At 43.6% G+C, this 17,264-nt stretch overlaps 1 protein-coding gene across 1 annotated transcript in view; it reads right to left on the bottom strand.

Moving 5' to 3' along the window:
• The window catches only part of PLPP3 (phospholipid phosphatase 3), a 97,972-nt gene that overhangs the window by 33,243 nt on the left and 47,465 nt on the right, over nt 1-17,264 (bottom strand). Inside the window, exons 2-4 of the mRNA XM_029617992.1 lie at nt 15,536-15,693; nt 4,710-4,990; nt 3,632-3,689 (exon numbers count right to left, since the gene is read on the bottom strand). Of these exons, the coding sequence (XP_029473852.1) occupies nt 3,632-3,689; nt 4,710-4,990; nt 15,536-15,693 (497 nt within the window). The remainder of the gene's footprint in view (nt 1-3,631; nt 3,690-4,709; nt 4,991-15,535; nt 15,694-17,264) is intronic.

Genomic DNA, 17,264 nt, shown 5'->3' with positions numbered 1-17,264 from the left:
TTTCCTCAGACAGTTTCCTCAGACACACGAGGGTTTGAGGGTTTCCTCAGACACAGAGAGTGCATGTCAGTGAGGAGTTTCTACATTTATCGGAAAACATCTGTAAAATGGAGCAGCAATGTTGCAGTAATCGATCTTTGAGAAAATTATAGATTGGAGTACAGTACGGAAATCAGAGAAATAGAGGAGGGGTTTGAGTTTTTTGAGGGTTTGTAATTTGAAGTAGCAGCTGCTGAGAATAGATTTGATGTAAGGTTTGAAGGTGAGTTGGTTATCGAGTATAACACCAGGGTTTCGTGTGTCTGAGGAAAAATCCCCAAAAAACTGTGTGTCTGAGGAAATGAGTGTGTCTGAGGAAACCCTCAAATGAGTGTAGAGTGGTAGAGTGTTAATGAGTCATTCATTTGTGTTAATGAGCTAAACAAAAGCATTTATTCAAAATCAAAAAAGAGAGAGAGCAAAAACAAAACAAAACAAAAAACCCCAAACAACTCACCACCACCATGCACACCTCAGAAATGTGGAGGGAAAAAAAATCCAAGCTAGGAAGACCTACTGAATCCCAAACATTTAATTTTGCTATAAATGGGTTTGTTTGGGGTTTTTTTGCATTAGTTCAAGGATTTGCTGCTCCATTTTACAGATGTTTTCCGATAAATGTAGAAACATGAATAAGAAAACATAGAGAAGAGAATGAACAAATAACATAGCATTAAGCAGGCAGTGTATGAATTCTAGAAACTGCATTCAGCAGCGGAAAAAGGAGAGCGCGGCCCAGGGGGTCTGCATGGATTGGGTCTGTCAGGCATGAAAAAGAAATGCAAAAAAAAAAAAAAAAAGTGACTTTTGAAAGCAATAAACTGTGTTTGCAAGGTTGGTTCATTTTATATTCTTTAGCATTTTAGAAGGTAAGAGTTATATTTTTATTTTTCATTTTTAGGGCTCTTTCCCAAAACAGCACAAGTCCTTCAGGCAGCTGCGCTAGGAAAACCTTTTCTTAAGACAGTTTGGCAGTGACGAGAAACAAAAATCATTACAAGCCCCCTTTTTATTTGCTCTGCGTTTTATTTTGGAATTTAAATTTCCTTTGAACGCTCCTCCTAGCCAACCACTTCCCACCACAACAGATGGAAGTCATTCAGGGCTCTGCTGGGGTTCGCCCTCACTGGAACCTCTCGTAGGCAGCACGGGGGAGGGGGGGGGGACGGGACGGACACGTGACAAGGCCAAGCACAGCAAAGAGAGCCGAACTGCGCGGGGGCAGAGGGGAGAGGCAGCGCGGTCTCATACGTATCCTTAAATTCCCAAATATGAAAAATACGTGCACACATGGACAAAGCAAAGAAAATAAATATACAAGTAAAAAAAAAATATGTAACTAGCTCCAAAACATGAAAATTGATAACGGGATGTAATCTTGCTCGATTGCCATTTTAAAAAGGTAGTATTTGGAGACTCAAAAAGTGCTGAAATGCAGCTCATAGGTGTACGGTGCAATGTTCAAAAGCGTTTTAGCCACATTAAGTCGGCCGTCTCAAGACTGCCCGTCCTCAGGGAGCCATCATTGTGCAACGGGTGGACTTTAAGCTCAACCCACTCAGAAGCCCACTTCCCCTTACCCCAATGGGATTGGAATTGAGGTCGGTACGGCGCGCTGAGCAAGGAGACCCGAGGAAGTCTTACCGAACCCCTCCAAATGTCTGTGAATCGAGAGGTAAATCTTTTTCTCTCTTTTTGTTTTTTTTACTTACCTGGGCTCAGCGCTTACTAGCCGAGTACAAAGATGGTCTCTAGCTGTGGGGTAAAGAGGGCTTTGGCCGTCACTGCCACGCTCGGCTTCCTGCACCTGCTGCCTTTCCACTGCTTAAACAGCAAAGTGCATGCCAGGAACCGGCTACTGAACCAAGGCACACCTCTGAGGGATCTCGTAAATCGCCTCAAGAATTCTCAACTGGGGGAGGGATCTTTAAATATCACCACAGGAGAGCGGGGCTCAATTTTTTTTCCCCCCCCAATTTAAATGTAGAATTTCTCCTTCCAAAAAGTCCAGCAATCCCCATAGGAGAGGTACATCCACCATCTGCTGGAGACTGAGAAATACTGAAGGGCTGAGGTCACTGCAGGGGTGTATCTAGGGTGTCAGCTTTGAAATCGGACTGTCTCCATCTGCTGGCAGGGGAGCATAACCCACTGGTCCTGAGTCCATCTGGCTACACGCTAAGAAATGCTACAATGTTTTTCCTTTGAAAATGGTCTCCTTTGTGCATGGATACTGCAACAGCTCTTGTAGAATAACAGGTTAAAGAAACAAAAAAACAAAGAAGATACCTTCATGCCAGGCTTCTAGATGTACACAGACATGAAAGTTTGCCATGTTAGTGAGGTCCTCTATAAGAGCTTGATTTTCAATGTGGATTATGTACATAAAACCATGTTTTATGTGCATGGCACTTTGAAAATCAACTGCAGACCACGGCACATAAAGGAATATGCATCAACTGGTTTCACGCTTACTTTTACATGCACTGGGAGTAGGCATCGTGGAGAGCAGAGTTGGGGGGTGAGGATATGACTTCTGTGTCTATGTTACCATGCATAGATTACGCTCTGCTTGGATCATTAAAGTGTGCAACACTGTTTTATAGTGCTATACGGCATCACCATTTAAGTATTTATGTACCATAAATAAAATCTATACAATTATGAGTAGAGTGGAACAGGTAGATAATTTACTCTTTTAAATAATAGCACTAGGGAACATGCCATGAATCTAACAGCACATCTAATACAAATAGAACAAAGTATTTTTCCATTCAGTGCACAATTAAACTGTAGAATTTATTGCTAGAGGATGTGATGAAAGCAGTCAGTGCAGCTGGGTTTGAACAGGGTTTAGACAAGTTCCTGGAGGACAGGTATATAAACCATTAGGCCAACCACTGCTTATACCTGGATAAGAGAATACGGATGTGCATTCGTTTTATCCAAAATGGGTAAAAACAGGAGAATGAAGCCAATTTTCAGCATTGTTTTTCCATTTCAGTCTTTTTTTTTTTTTTTTTGTTCATTCAAACAATTTGTTTTTCCTGCATATCCTTACTGGTCATGAGAAAGAAGAATTGGACCTATAGTATTCTTTAATTCCCCAACAGCTACTGGTGACCTGGATTGGCCGCTAAGAGTGTACATAGGCTTCTCAAAGGGTTTTATTGAGTTGTTGTATGATTATATGCTAGGCCTATCACCAGGGTGCCCTGCTATGGAAGGTATCCTGAATTAAGTGACTATATTAGATGGGAAAGTTACTTCTTCGAAGAGTGTAATGTTACTATAACGCAGCTCTTTAAACCTAGGAGGGAGCCCTTCAACACAGCGAACTGTCAAGGAGGCTGAAGTGCCACTTCAGGACATTATTAGTTTCAGGACCAAATGATGAACATGACTGCAAGAAACCACCGGCAGGTAATGTCTTATCTTTTACCTGAGATGCAATATTTAAAATGTAACCTCGAAACTCTTCCCAAAGGACAACAAGATATTTATCAGACTGTTTAAAGCTTAAATTCATGGATTATTAGGCTTCTCTAGATTTAAAAAAATGATGTAAAAATAGTAAATGTAAGCCACTTACCACCAAATACAGCATGGTGTACATGGAGAAGGAGGCATGGCCCGAGAAGAAGGATTTTCTGTGAAAGAGGATCAAGGGACTATTAACATTCACATGCATCAACAAAAGGTCCAATCCGCAGCCATAATGAATGCTTATATTTCCTAGGGACTAAAAAGGGTATATAGATTTTTAAGATATCCTAGTTGCGATACAGCTGGGGGTATTTCAGATTAATCTGCAGAGAATGAGCTCAACAGCATTAGAAGCGGATCTATCCTGATAATTGCATTTGCTTGTGCCACTTAGGAGTGGGTGCAACGAGAGGCATGGACAAATTCAACGACTGATTACAAGATGCACCACGGTGCTCCAAAATGTTGATTCATATTAACAAACCCTCCGAACTCTGCTTCCGATTAAGCAATTGCAACCATTACACGGCTGTCTTTTCTACATAAATACCCTTACAGCCTTTATAAATAAACATATAGAACTATATGGGGGGGAAGGGAAGAGGTTTATGAGCCAAAATCAAGTTCTCAGAAACCGTGGTTTAACTTATCTTCCCTGACCAGCTAAATTAAACTCCCTCAATGCGCAAAGTGCGTGAATTTAGCCAGTCTTAAAACAAGCGTGGTTAGGTAAGTGCTAAGCAGCTTACAGGCTTAGGCTTAAATCTAAGCAGTCAAACCAGCTAAATTTAGGACATTTTCAGCCAGAAACCTACATACCTAAACGGATAAATTGTTTAAACAAGTTATCTTTGATGCTCAGCCACTCTTTCAAAACCGGCCAATAAGCGAATATGCAATTGCATTTTAATAAAAGTCTGCATTGAAAGTGCATCCTAAATCTCAAAGTGTGAATTTTCGGGATCTAGAGGTAAAATGCCTAAGCTTTTTGAAAAACTCAGAAAACATGCAGTAGCATGCGAATAAAACCCAAGATGAAATCAATGTATTCAGTTAAGTATCCCTCCGGCGAGTCAGCATTTAACTGGTACATCAAGGGCTGAGGGACTCGAGATACGTTGTGGTGGGCAGCACAGTGGCACAAAAACCCAACATTCATTTAGATTTTTTTTTTTTTTTTTTACCTGGCTTCCATGACTTTGCTTGCTGAACCCCTACACGTGTAATCCTCAACATAACCCACAGAGCAGTTGATGTTGGAGAAATCCGGATTGCACACTGCCATGAAATGGGGACGCAGGCGGCCAACGGACACCTTGGCAATATCTGTGAAGGACTGGCTGATGGCACAGCCAAAGGCAAAGCAACCAATTTGCTTGTAGAGCGCCGAGACATACGGGTTCCGGATGAAGGAATGGGATTTCTCCTTCATGAAGCGGATCCGGTAGAACTCGCCTATTATAATCTGAAGAAACAAAAAAGCTCATTAGGAAGGAAGATGTTTTATTGTCAACAAAAAAAAAATAAAGTCGGTCACATAGGACCATTTTGCCCCAGGGTATCACAATCAATCAATATTCAATCAGCTTTTGCTATGGAATACTAGCCTGGAGAAACATAAAACAGACCTGGAAATGTATTTTCTCAAATTACTAATCACACTCACAAGTACACCCATAAACCTTCACCCTAAGTAGACGGGGATGATAACATCTGCGCGCGCCTGATTTTAAGTGGAAAGAGAGAAGATAGATGGAAGTGATGTCACTTTGGTACCAGTGGTAGAGCTACTGGTGCCATTTTTAAAATCTCCAACTTTTTTTTTCATCTTGCAGATGAGGACCCCCCACAGATGAGGGCAAATGGGAGCCCAGGGAAAGAGGTCCCTGGCCCTGCATCCGAGGGTGGGAAAGCTGGCTGGGTCCTGGTTTTCATGCAAACAGGGAGAGGGCAGTCCGAGGGGCCTGGGGAGGCCTTAGCTGGGTAGGCCCATGCCCTGTGGCTGGCTCGAGTGGTGGAAGGAGGATTGGAGGGCTTTTGGCAGACACTTTTTTTTTTTTTTTTGTTGTGGGGAGGTGTTAATGTTTTTTGCAGCTCAGAAAATTAATAAAACTGAAAAACAAACCAACCCCAAAACATTAAATGAACCAAAAAAAAAAGAACCCCAAAATGAAAAACATTTTGTCCTGCACATCATTCGTGTCTATTGGAAAAATGCTTAGCTCACTGTTTTGAAACAAGGGACTTTTTTTTTTTTACACTATTGAGCAAGGTAACACAGAAGAACCACCTGAGTAACTTTATGACTGATTTGCTTGACTTCACTCCAAACTTACCCACTTAATATTTATCCAGATAACACTGAAGATATATTTAACCATACCACTGGAACAACCCGCACCTTCTTACCCAGCTAAATTGTATCCAGATTAAAAAGTTTACTGGGCGAAAGTTTGCCAGTCAGCAGGGCAGCACATTTTAAGCTTGGAATATATCCAGGCAACTTAAAAAATGACTCAGACAAACCAGTTTCAATAACTACCTCTAGAAGAATGAGCTTTAGGCTTTGAGCCTATCATCGAAATAGGCTTTATTTTCCCTGGATCTCTCTGCAAGCTAGATAAGAAACATGGGTCAGCATCCTGTCCCCAATGGTAGCCAATCCGGGTCACAAGTAGTCAGCAGGATCTCCAAGACCTTCGTTAAATTTCACTGTGAGAAATGGAGTTAATATCCCATGCACGGAAACCATCGTACAAGAACTTCTTGGATCCTAATGGGATTGCTCGGAAATATTTGTCTTTTTGTAGATGAGACCAAAATCTGCAACAAGGCAGACAGCCAAGAACATGTAGAAGACATGAGGCAGGATCTAGCGAAGCTCGAGGAATGGCAGCTAGAAAGCGATATGGAGGTGATCACATCAGATGATGTTAACTTGGCCAAACAGGTGGACATGGTGATGCAAAAGCCAGAAGGATGCTTGGGTGCATAGGGAAGCCAGCAGAAAAGAAGAAGGCCGTGTAAGTCTCGAGGCAGAACTGTGTACAGTTCTGGAGACCACACCTTCAAAAGGATATAAACAGGATGGAGCCGGTCCAGAGGGTGACTACTAAAATGATCAGTGGTCTTCATTCTGAAGCTTATGGGGACAAACAATCTAAACATGTATACCCTAGAGGAAAAGCGAGATAGGGGAGATATGATAGAGACATTTAAATACCTCCGAAGTACCAGTGCACAGGAGGCAGGCTCTTTCAAAAGAAAGGAGGCTCTAGAACAAGGGGTCATGGGATGAGGGTGAAAGAGGGTTGATCCCTTGTTTTAGAGCCTCCTTTCCATTGAAAGAGAGGGTAGTGGATGCCTGGAACAGCCTCCCTGTGGAGGTGGAGACAAAGTCAGTATCTGAATTCAGGAACGCACTGTGGATCTCTGAGGCAGTGGAAGGGACTATAGAGAGGAGTAGTTGGTGTGGATGGGCAGGCTGGCTAGGCCGGATGGTCTTTTTCTGCCATCACAATTCCACGTTTCTTGCCTTGCTGGATTATGCAGGTTATTGAAATTAGTTTACAGTAAGTCGTTCAGCTAATGCCTTTCTTTTCACAGTTAAAGGAAAGATCCTTTTCATTTCAGAGGGCTTCCATAAATCATAGCTATGACCATGGGGGGAGAGTGGGCGGAGGAGGGAACGGTTTCTTGAAATCCTCACCCTACAAAGGCACGTTAATGAAAATCAGGCTGTGAAGTGAAATCCGAAGTGCCTCACCTCTCCGAAAGAGGCCAGAGCTTAAATGGTTTTCCGTCACCTTACATGCCGGGCTTGCAACCCCAGATTTACAGCTTTCGGATTCTACTCATTGCCCAAATGTTTTCCTACCTGTGTAACAAAGTGACCTTTTTCTTCTCCTGCTCCCCCCCCCCCCCCCCTGCACTGTGATATGAACAATTGTAACCGTCAGCGAACACACCTCGCTCGGTTTCCAGTGCTGCCCCCTCAGCATGGCAGCGAGCCGAAATCGGAGAGGAGAGCGTTCCCCCTCCCTGCCTTCCTAAAAAGCTTGGCCCAACGTTTGGAAACTAGCAAGCCCCAGGAGCTTTTGCAATTAGACTGAGGAAGAGGAAATGTTACCATCATTTAAAATCAAATACAAGAGTTAAAAGAAATGCTCCCGCTTGAAAGTTAGAGCTATACCGGGGGCACAAAAAAAAAACCCAAAGATTGGAAGCAACAGGGCACATTGCAAAGGATGCATGCAGTTATTTTGCAAAGGGGAAACTTAAATGATGTGCACCCTTGCACGCGTCATGATATCTACACACGGAGCCGATTGGCGTTTTGCGACCTGTGGTTCGGGCCAGGATTTTCGCTGCTGTTGCAACACGGTTTATAAAAAATCAGAACGGTAACGGATGCGCAAGCCTGGAGGGGCCGAACCGTCACGGCTGCATCCTCTCTCTCCCCTTCCTTACGCTTTGGGATGATCATTTGTAGTTTTACAAGAACATTTGTGTGAAGGCTCTGGGCACATCAGAAGAGACTTAAGAGAAGCAGAAAAGTGGATGCATTACCTCTCGGTCATGGCAGAAAAAGGTCACCTGGCTCCCAGTGGTTTATGGGGCGATCAATACCTTCTTTGAGCCCTGGGTGTCAGTAATAATTGATTGCCCAAATGCCTGCAAGTTTACGAGGCTTTCGGGGGAATGGTTTTCGCAGGGAAGAAACAAATCTAACACAGGCAATTAACATCGATGTTTGTACTGTGGGTCATCAAAGATGGATCCCCCCCCTGAACCCTAGATGACATTTCAACAATCCTCGTTTACCAAAAGCATTTGGCACTTTCAAACGAAGACTAACAAAATCCAGGACATAAAGCTTTTCTCTCTCTCTCTGTTGGTGGTCTTTGTATTTTCGCAAATGTTGTAGATGGTAGGTAAAAGATTTAGATGCTTAATACGCCAGTGCATAGGCAGAACTATGATTTTTTTTAATAGTAATTACTTGTGCTTATAAATGGCTGGAAACTATTCAAGTGGACAGCTAATGTAAAAAAAATTAAAAAAAAACACAAACTCTATACATTTCCTGTGTCCTTTCTACAGGAGAAGTTGTGGCAATTCCTTAGTTTCCTATTTACCTTCATCTTAAACATGTGCTTCCCTCCTACTTTTCAGTTCTGTCATTCTTCATTTTTTCCCCCCACTAAGCAGCTCTCAGCCCCTTCTAATTCAATGACCTGACCTTTCCTTTCTAACATTAAGCCTAAAATAAAACCAGTGCTTCTGCACATTAAGAGCTGCTAAATGTTACCCCGATGCAATTAGGTTTTACAGATAATTACTATATTTTCCAGGAGAGGGGGTGGGAAAGCTATGCATTTGTTTTGAATGTTTTATGGAGAACAAAATCCATAAGAAAATATTTATATGAAAGGGAGGGGGTCCTTAGTTCCCACCCGAGAGGCTGGGGGCAAGTTCTTTGACTTTTGTTATACAAAGACTCCAGGGGGGGGGGGGGGGGGGGTCCAGAAGCCCATGGACCTGCCAGTCAAGGCTCAGATGCAGTTTAATGAGGCCTTTCAGAAGCCCAGAGCAGAGTTTATTCCTTTACACATGGCCCCCCCCAATCTCCAAACACAGGGTGGCCTTCAAATCTCTCAATCCCCCCCCCCCCAACTGAAAAGGAACGACATGCCCCCCCCCCCCCAGACTCAAGATAAATTTCATAGGACAAAAAAAAAAGAAAAGTTAGAGCTGCATGAGCTCCTTCCATATCTTCTGCCACGGGAAAAAAAACCCAAAACGTCTATTGTTGCAATCAGTTATTAAAATTTTTGTCAGTAACAAGTGACCAAATAGGTTTTCCCCTCCAATCAGCCTTTGCTGTGGGTATAAGACCACCAGAGGGGACTCTGGCCTCATCTAACGTTTCGTGCCGGAAAGTCTGGTGATTAAACACCACAAACTTCATTAAACCGTTCTTCTGTACGGCTTCGTGCTCCGATCCAATAGGTGCATAAGCCCCTGGGTTGCTGCGATTTGAAACGGATTCTGCAGGGGGCCAAGATCACAGCACAGGGACGCGAGAGAGAGACTCTAATCGTCTGAAAACGTTTCCTCTCGCGGTAACACAGGGAGGAGCGCATGCAAACAGCTCAGCAGAGTTTGGGATTTAGCTGGAGAAGTCGCAGAATTATAAAATTCCCACCACTGATGTAGCCGGGTAAATTTTAGCCAGATTAAAAAAAAAAAAAAAAAAAAAGGATTTGAGGAGTTCCAGGGCCTGTCTGTCTTGCCCAGATGATGCAGATATTTAGCACTATCCAGGTAAGTCCTAAAGTTAGGAGGCCAAACATATCTGGATAACTTGGATTTAACCAAATATATTCAGTGGTGCGGCCACAGGCCGAATATCCAGTTTAAGTTATCTAGATAAGTTCAGCCAGATAACGTAGCTGGACAGTCAGCAGCCGAATACTGACCGCCGTGCTTTCAGATGTTAAAGTAGCAGTGTCTTTTACTGCAATTTTGCTGCAAGGAGTCGTGGTGACTGCTGTAGTTAGGGAGGGTGGGGGGCCAGCTCCGTGGTTATGCTAGGGATTGCCATGCAGAGGACCTGGGTTTAAATTCCCTGACATGGCTTCCTCTCCCTGGATGGGCCGGGGATGCTGCGGAGGCAGCGTCCACATTCCCAATGGGGGGGGGAGAATCCAACATGAAGAGGGAGAGACGGGGGAACCATTTCCTGTAAAGTGGTCTTGCTCATAAAATAAGGAGATTCATATTTTACCAAACGGGAGCCAAGGATGACCTGCGAGCTCACGGCAACCTCGTCTCCCAGTATTAATCTGCTTGTCCATCAATGCAAAATGTACCCAACTGGTGGTGGCTGAGGGGTGTGATAAAGGGAGAGGAGGAGGGGAGGGGAACAAAGGGACTACAGGGGATTTTCCCCCCTCCCCCCGCTATCTCGTCCACTGCTGACTGCAGCGACAGTCCTGGAGCGGGGACCATGCACCAGGGCTCCCTCCGGAAGTCTGCAATCCATCCACCAAGCATCAGCCCTAGTGATCACTGCCTCCCCAGCATCCCCAACCCACCAGGGGTGCAGAAGATCCGACTCAGGGATCGAGCCCGGGACCCTCCAAGGTGATCCAGCAGACTGGCACAGTGTAACTTGATTATTGTAATGATTGTAAAGCGGGGGATAGAGATCTTGAAACATTTTCTGCTAATGAGGAAAATTAAAAACCTCTTCCCCCCCCCCCCCCCCCCGGAAAGGTTCCTTTTAATCAAGCTGCAAGTCTCAAATTACTTTTAATGCCCAGCTTCTCCAAAGGCTGGTGCAGGGATTTAAAAAAAAAAAAAAAAAAAAGGGACATTAACAATTTTCTATTTAGACTGCCAGTGCTTTAAGTGGAGAAACAGCTTTCTGGTAAGAGTAACACATTAACCACTAGGCTGCTTGTTCAACGAGAAATAAAGAAGTCTGAAAAGCTAATTAACCAGCTTTAACTTCCCAGCCAGGGCTCTGATTACACCAGGGTCTCCTACGGCAGAAGAGAGGGTGGCAGGCAGGGAGCTCAGAGAAGTCAGCCACGCGGGCACGCTGATGCTGGCAGCGGCTCCAAATTCCACTGGCAGGAGGCAGAATAATGTACACCTTACAATAATAATTCAGATCTGTACTGCACAGGAGCACAAAATCGAGCCAGTCGTTAGGTTCTGCCAACTTTGGAAAGTCTAAATTCCACCATAACGACAATCGAATTACATTTTGCTTTCTCTTTTGTAAAACAGGAGTAAACAAGTACTCAATTCTAGTTTAAATCATGGTCCGCACACCACCCCCAGATATATTTACTGCAACCGCACTCCAGGAGAGAGGGGGTGCCAGCATGGCCATTTGGCTAGGGCCTACAATGTTCAAGGGGCCTTCTTGTGTTGGGCAAAATTAAAAAAAAAAAAAAGCAAAGCTAAATATATCTGTTTCTAACATGTATAAATAAAAATGTCAATTGTAACTGAAAAATTTGCAAACAAAAAAGCTCGTAAAGCCTTAAGTAAATAAATTGTTTGGGAAATTTAGAAAACGATTTCTCTTAAGTATCACATCAGAACCTTACATACAGGCCGATACAGTACAGTGCGCTCCGGTGGAGAGCACTGTTGGCCGGCATTTGGACGCGCGATTTTGACGCGCTAGCATTACCCTTATTCAGTAAGGGGTAATAGCGCGTCGAAAACACGCGTCTAACCCCCCCCCCCTCCCCCCCGAGACTCATAGCGCCCGCAACATGCAAATGCATGTTGATGGCCCTATTAGTCATTCCCACGCAATTCAGTAAGTAAAATGTGCAGCCAAGCCGCACATTTTACTTTCAGAAATTAGCACCTACCCAAAAGGTAGACATTAATGTCTGCCGGTGACGGGGAAGTGCACAGAAAAGCAGTAAAAACTGCTTTTCTGTGCACCCTCAGACTTAATATCATGGCGATATTAAGTCAGAGGCCCCAAAAGTTAAAAAGGTTAAAAAAAAAAAAATTTTTAAAATGGGCCCGCGGCTCGAAAACTGGATGCTCAATTTTGCCGGCGTCCGGTTTCCGAATCCATGGCTGTCAGCGGGCTCGAGAACCAACGCCGGCAAAATTGAGTGTCGACTGTCAAACTCACTGACAGCCGCCACTTCAGTCAAAAAAAAAAAAAAAAAAGGCGCTAGGGACGCGCTAGTGTCCCTAGCGCCTCTTTTTACCGCGGGCCCTAATTTAAATAAATTAAATTACTGAATCGCGCGCACAGGAGAGCGGGCGCTCGCCTGCTCTCCCACGTGGTTTACTGTATCGGCCCATATGGGGCCTACTTTTCTTAGCTGGCATGGGCCTAGTTCCTGCTCTCTCCGGCCCTGTGCAACCGGGAACCTGCACACTTATGCAGACAAGAAGCTGTCGGATTGCACAAACCCACAGTGCTGCAGCAAGAAGTGTGCTTAAAAATTAATAAAAAAGAAAAATAAATAGGCAGTGGTCAGAAAGAATGGAGGAGGAAGGGAGAGAGGAAGAGCAGGTGGTGAGTTCTGTGCAGAAATAGCTCAAGGAAGGAGACACAGCCAACACATTCTGAATGTGCACTTTACGTTATAGCTGCCTTGTGGTAGGGCTTCTTACTGAAAATCTACGCTTTAAAAAGACAGCCTGAATCACAGAATACACAAAATAAACAAGCAGAGAAATTATTCAAAATATGGACAACACGTGCCAAGCACAAATTGTCAATCACAGGTGAATAAGCTGTTTGAAAACATGTGAAATAGTTTTCATGTTTGCTTTGTACAACCTCTCCCACAAACTATCCTCTCCTGTATTTTTTTCTAAGTGACCTGTAATTAAATTGAGCTGAAGATACGACACCCAAACACGTGTATGCTTTTCTTTTGCTTTACGACTGTAAAATTCACTTCATCTAAGCCGTAAACCACTTATTCAGCCAACATTGCCTAATAAGTTTCCATGTATTCCTTCAGGAAAATAATATATCCCTTATTAGAACTCTCCGAACTCCTGCAAGTGATTGCTTAGGATAAATCTGCTCTCTGCAGTTAAATCTTCAGTTTAGAAGAGGGCATCAGTTAATGCAGATTATGCAGAAGTTCTCAAGGTGGGCAGTGGCCGCATTAACTAAAAAACAAGGCTTTCACTTTTGAAATCCCAGCTGGCTCTGGTGGAAATCCCCCTTCTCCTGGGAGGGCACAGGTGTTGGCAAGCATGCCAGAAGTGACAGCCCTTGGGGGCTGGTTCAGACCACAACTATGTGATGTCATTTCTGGCACTGTGAACATGAACTAGTCGAATGCCCCCGTCAATGAAACTCCCAACCCTTCCTCCCAAAACACATCTGCCCTCCAGGAAGCACATAGAAAGTTACGGGAAAGCACCTCATGCACTCCTAACAGGCAGCAAGTTAAAACACATTAAGAGTGTGCTTGCCATGCAAGTCCCCTTGAAGGCAAGGAAATAAAAAAAAAAAGTTAACCTATTAATTCAGACTAGCTCAATACGGTTCTTTACTACCTTCCCGGCATCTACACGCCTTTTCTCAGATCCTAACAGTATGAATTCTTGAAGGCCGGTCAGCAAATGCATGAAGAAAGGAACGCAGTAGCACCACTGATCTTGCCAGCATATTATTTTCGTGGAGCAAAAGGAATAGTTATGATTCATCCTTTTGTTTCTAAAGTGGCAAAGCTTTGGGAAATGTTTCATAAAAGCAGCCAGGAACCTCCTTCTTGCTCTGCGCTTGCTCCTCTTTCTGCGCAGAGGTTCTCTAGAAACACGGGGGGGACGGGGACGATTACTCGATCCCTTGCCTTATTTTTGTTTTCATAACGAACCGTTTATGGCAGAGAAGGGCGTGGCTGCTGCTTTGGAGGTACAGATTTATCTTTTCGGGTCAGACATTTCGCTTCTGCTCTGGAAAGGCCTATCACGTTTTGCACAACTGCAACTGGACTTTGAAAGAGTGCTATGTGGGGGGAAAAAAGGAAGGGCTCAAAGGTTTGATTTCTCACTTTTAACAAAATTACTGATCCCCATAACATAACTGTATTAGGGGTTAGGCAGATTTAGAAACTTTTTGGCCATCGATATGGCACTAGACTTTTAAAGAGCTCCATCTCATTGATTTTAGTTAACATGCAGCTACATTACTCCGCAGCGGATAAGTGAATGGGAACTGAAGATTTCCTCTTTATACCACTGGAATTGCAACTTGCCAGGCCCATTTAAGCATGGATGGTGGGACTGCCCCCCGAGTCAGTCGTTTGGAAGGAGGCGCATGGCACTGTTTTGAGGTTTGTGAGCTTAGAACCTGCATTTACTATTTGAGAATTTTTCCACGGGAACAATATTCCGTGAGGAGTTCCAAAAAGAGATAGTGGCTTGGTGTAGGGCTTATTGATAGCTGCCAGGCGGGTCTTAACAAGATACTGGCGATCCCTTCTGCCCTTCCAAAATTGGAATGGATACAAAAGGTGTGGGAAATAGTGAATATGGAAAAATTGGGAGTTTAAGAGACAAACCAGTCAGTCAAGCTTGTACATATTTAAACTCCTTTCCTAAATTATGTTGAACTGTGAGTCAGATCCTCTCCAAAATTCATGAGCATTTCAGGAATTTTCTCATGAAGTTCCTTGTCAGGGGTTTTTATTGAAGGAGGGATATTATTCGCTGTACCTTTTTGACTTGGGTTTCTGTTGGTGTTCCTGAGTAAGCTCTTTTCTGATTGTTAAGACTTTATTTCTATGCATTAAAATTTAATGCAAGGCAAACATCGCTGTATGCAATCTGCACTTTAGAAATATTGTCCATTTTGGAGGCAAATTTCAACAGACAGCTACTTGCAAGGCCTGGCCCAGGTCTAGGCCTTGGTGCCATTCCTCAGCCTGGTGGCTAGGCCTTGGCACTGGGAAGGTCCAACCAGGGCCATTGGAGACCCAGTTTTAGTTTTGTTTTTTTGTACATTTTTTTTTGGTTTGGCAAACAAACCTAACTAAAGAAAACATTAAACAAACAATTCAAATTTTAAAATCCCCAAAACAAAAATCAAACAAACCCAAACCAAAAATTTGGGGGGGGGGGGGGGGGGGGGGCTGCACATCCCTATAAAATAGTCCTTGTCCATTTGAAAATCTGATGTTTGCATGTGGTTCCCTCCCATCCCAGCAATTCCTCTTTTTATCCCACCTAAAAAGTCCAAGTGCTGCGGAAGCCACCCCCACCTACTTTTATCCAGGTTGGGAAAGATTCATCCAGGTCCATTTACCCGGGTAAAAAAACACAGTATTTACCCGGGTAAATGACTGAAAATTGCCCTCATTGTGGTTGGTCCGCATTTTCCTTCCAGGTGAGGCCACCTGCGTTACCAATTAAAAACGTGAGCCAGTGCCGGAGGTTAGGCGCTTATGATGCCAGGAAGGGCAGAAAGTCGTGAGCAAACGAATGATTGCAGACTTACAGCAAGGATGGCGATGAGAATGCCAACTGCGCACAGCACGGCGTCGTTAATGGTTTCTCCAGTGTTGGATGGGTACTTGATACTCTCGTCACCGCAGTAAAAGCCCCGACGGTACGGCTTGATCGTGCTACTTTCAATAACCAGGAAGGGCAGGCCAGCTAGCGAAAGAGCAAGAAAGACACAAAGAGAAAAAAAGAGAGACAAAAGGAAAATCAATAATGTGGACAAGCATGAACAAAAAACGCAGGACCGACCCAGTGAGACACTGCAAACCATCTGGGGTTATTTTTACCTGATGTGAAAAGTGAAATTAAAAAAATACAAACAAACAATTATTCAGCAGGGGGCAAAAGGGTGCTGTTTATAACTTATTTTTTCCCTTAGTGTGCGTTACATTAAGCCTAGACCAGGGAAAATATATCATGGTTCTGCTGGAAATCATCCCAATTCAGTTTGCGCTGTCCCAGATGAGCCTTGGGTACTGCCCATAAGTCACTTACAGAAACGAACGGTAGCAGCACCCCCACTGTAAGAAACAGCGGAATAGATACGGCGCCTTCCTTTAAAAAGCGTGCTCGATGCTCTCATCATGGCAGAAAAAGCCCCTCTCATTGGCCATAATGGAACCCAAGTTCAGCACTGCTGCACTGTGCAAACAAATACATTATTACAGTGCTTACCACACACAAACCCGCTGGCCTTATATTTACTACAGAGCTGACTGCAGATGCTCTTTGACTATCACTAACTCGCTTCCATAAGAGAAGCATCAACAGAAGTCCTTGTGAGTAAGTGATAGGAGGTCGCCAACAATACGCAAAAGCAACTTAGGTATCTGCAGTCGGCCCGTGCTAGACTGCGATTATGGAACATTTATTACAGAGCTTTTCATGTCTGCTCTTGCCTGGCTAGCATTTTCTCTACTTAAAGCCTACCTGTTTAGTCTGCTAACCAAGCTGCATGGCCATTACTTAGCACTGGCTACACCATGGCTTCTTTTGCATAGGTTAGGGGTCAAAAATTAAAAAGAACCATATGAATGTTCTGAGACCGAATTCTTGCTTTATTCGAGATTCATTTGCATGAAAAAAAAAATGGATTTGGCTGGCAAGTCTTAAACTTTGTACATTTTACCTTGGGAATAATCAGTAATTTATGCTGTTTAGGATTTAGAAACATTATCTGCTAAAAACAAAAAAAATATACCACAAATATTTGGATGCAATAAACATTTAGGGGCCAATAATAAAACATATTCAGCTATGTAAGTTAGCTGGATAAGACTTATCCAGCTAACTTACACGGGATATTCAGTGGCACGGATACCCGAATATTGAAGTTAGTTGGATAAGCAATGGGCCAGTCTAGCTTATTTGGCTAACTTAACTGCATAAGGCTCAATATTGCTACTTATCTGGCTAAGTTAATTTGATAGGTAATGGCACCCAGTTCTGCCCCCTGACTATATGGCTAACTATTTAGCCGGATATTCAGGGGGATAGCAGTTTAAGTCAGAGGTAGCAAAAAATGACGCTAGGTGGGTGGCACCTTATAGATTAACAAATGTATTGAGGCATGAGCTTTCGAGGACAGAGTCCACTTTGTCGGATGCAGTACCTTATCCAGCTAAGTAGTCCAACCAGATATTCAGCAGGAGACACTTAGCTGACTAAATCAGATTGAGCAGGCTAAGTAGCGTTTGAATATCTACCTCTTAAAACTCGCTACC

The sequence above is a fragment of the Rhinatrema bivittatum genome, chromosome 10 (genome assembly GCF_901001135.1).
Source record: "Rhinatrema bivittatum chromosome 10, aRhiBiv1.1, whole genome shotgun sequence".
Classification (NCBI taxonomy): Eukaryota; Metazoa; Chordata; class Amphibia; order Gymnophiona; family Rhinatrematidae; genus Rhinatrema; species Rhinatrema bivittatum.
The sequence above is the reverse complement of the archived record's forward strand: the minus strand, read 5'-3'. Positions and strand labels throughout refer to the sequence as shown.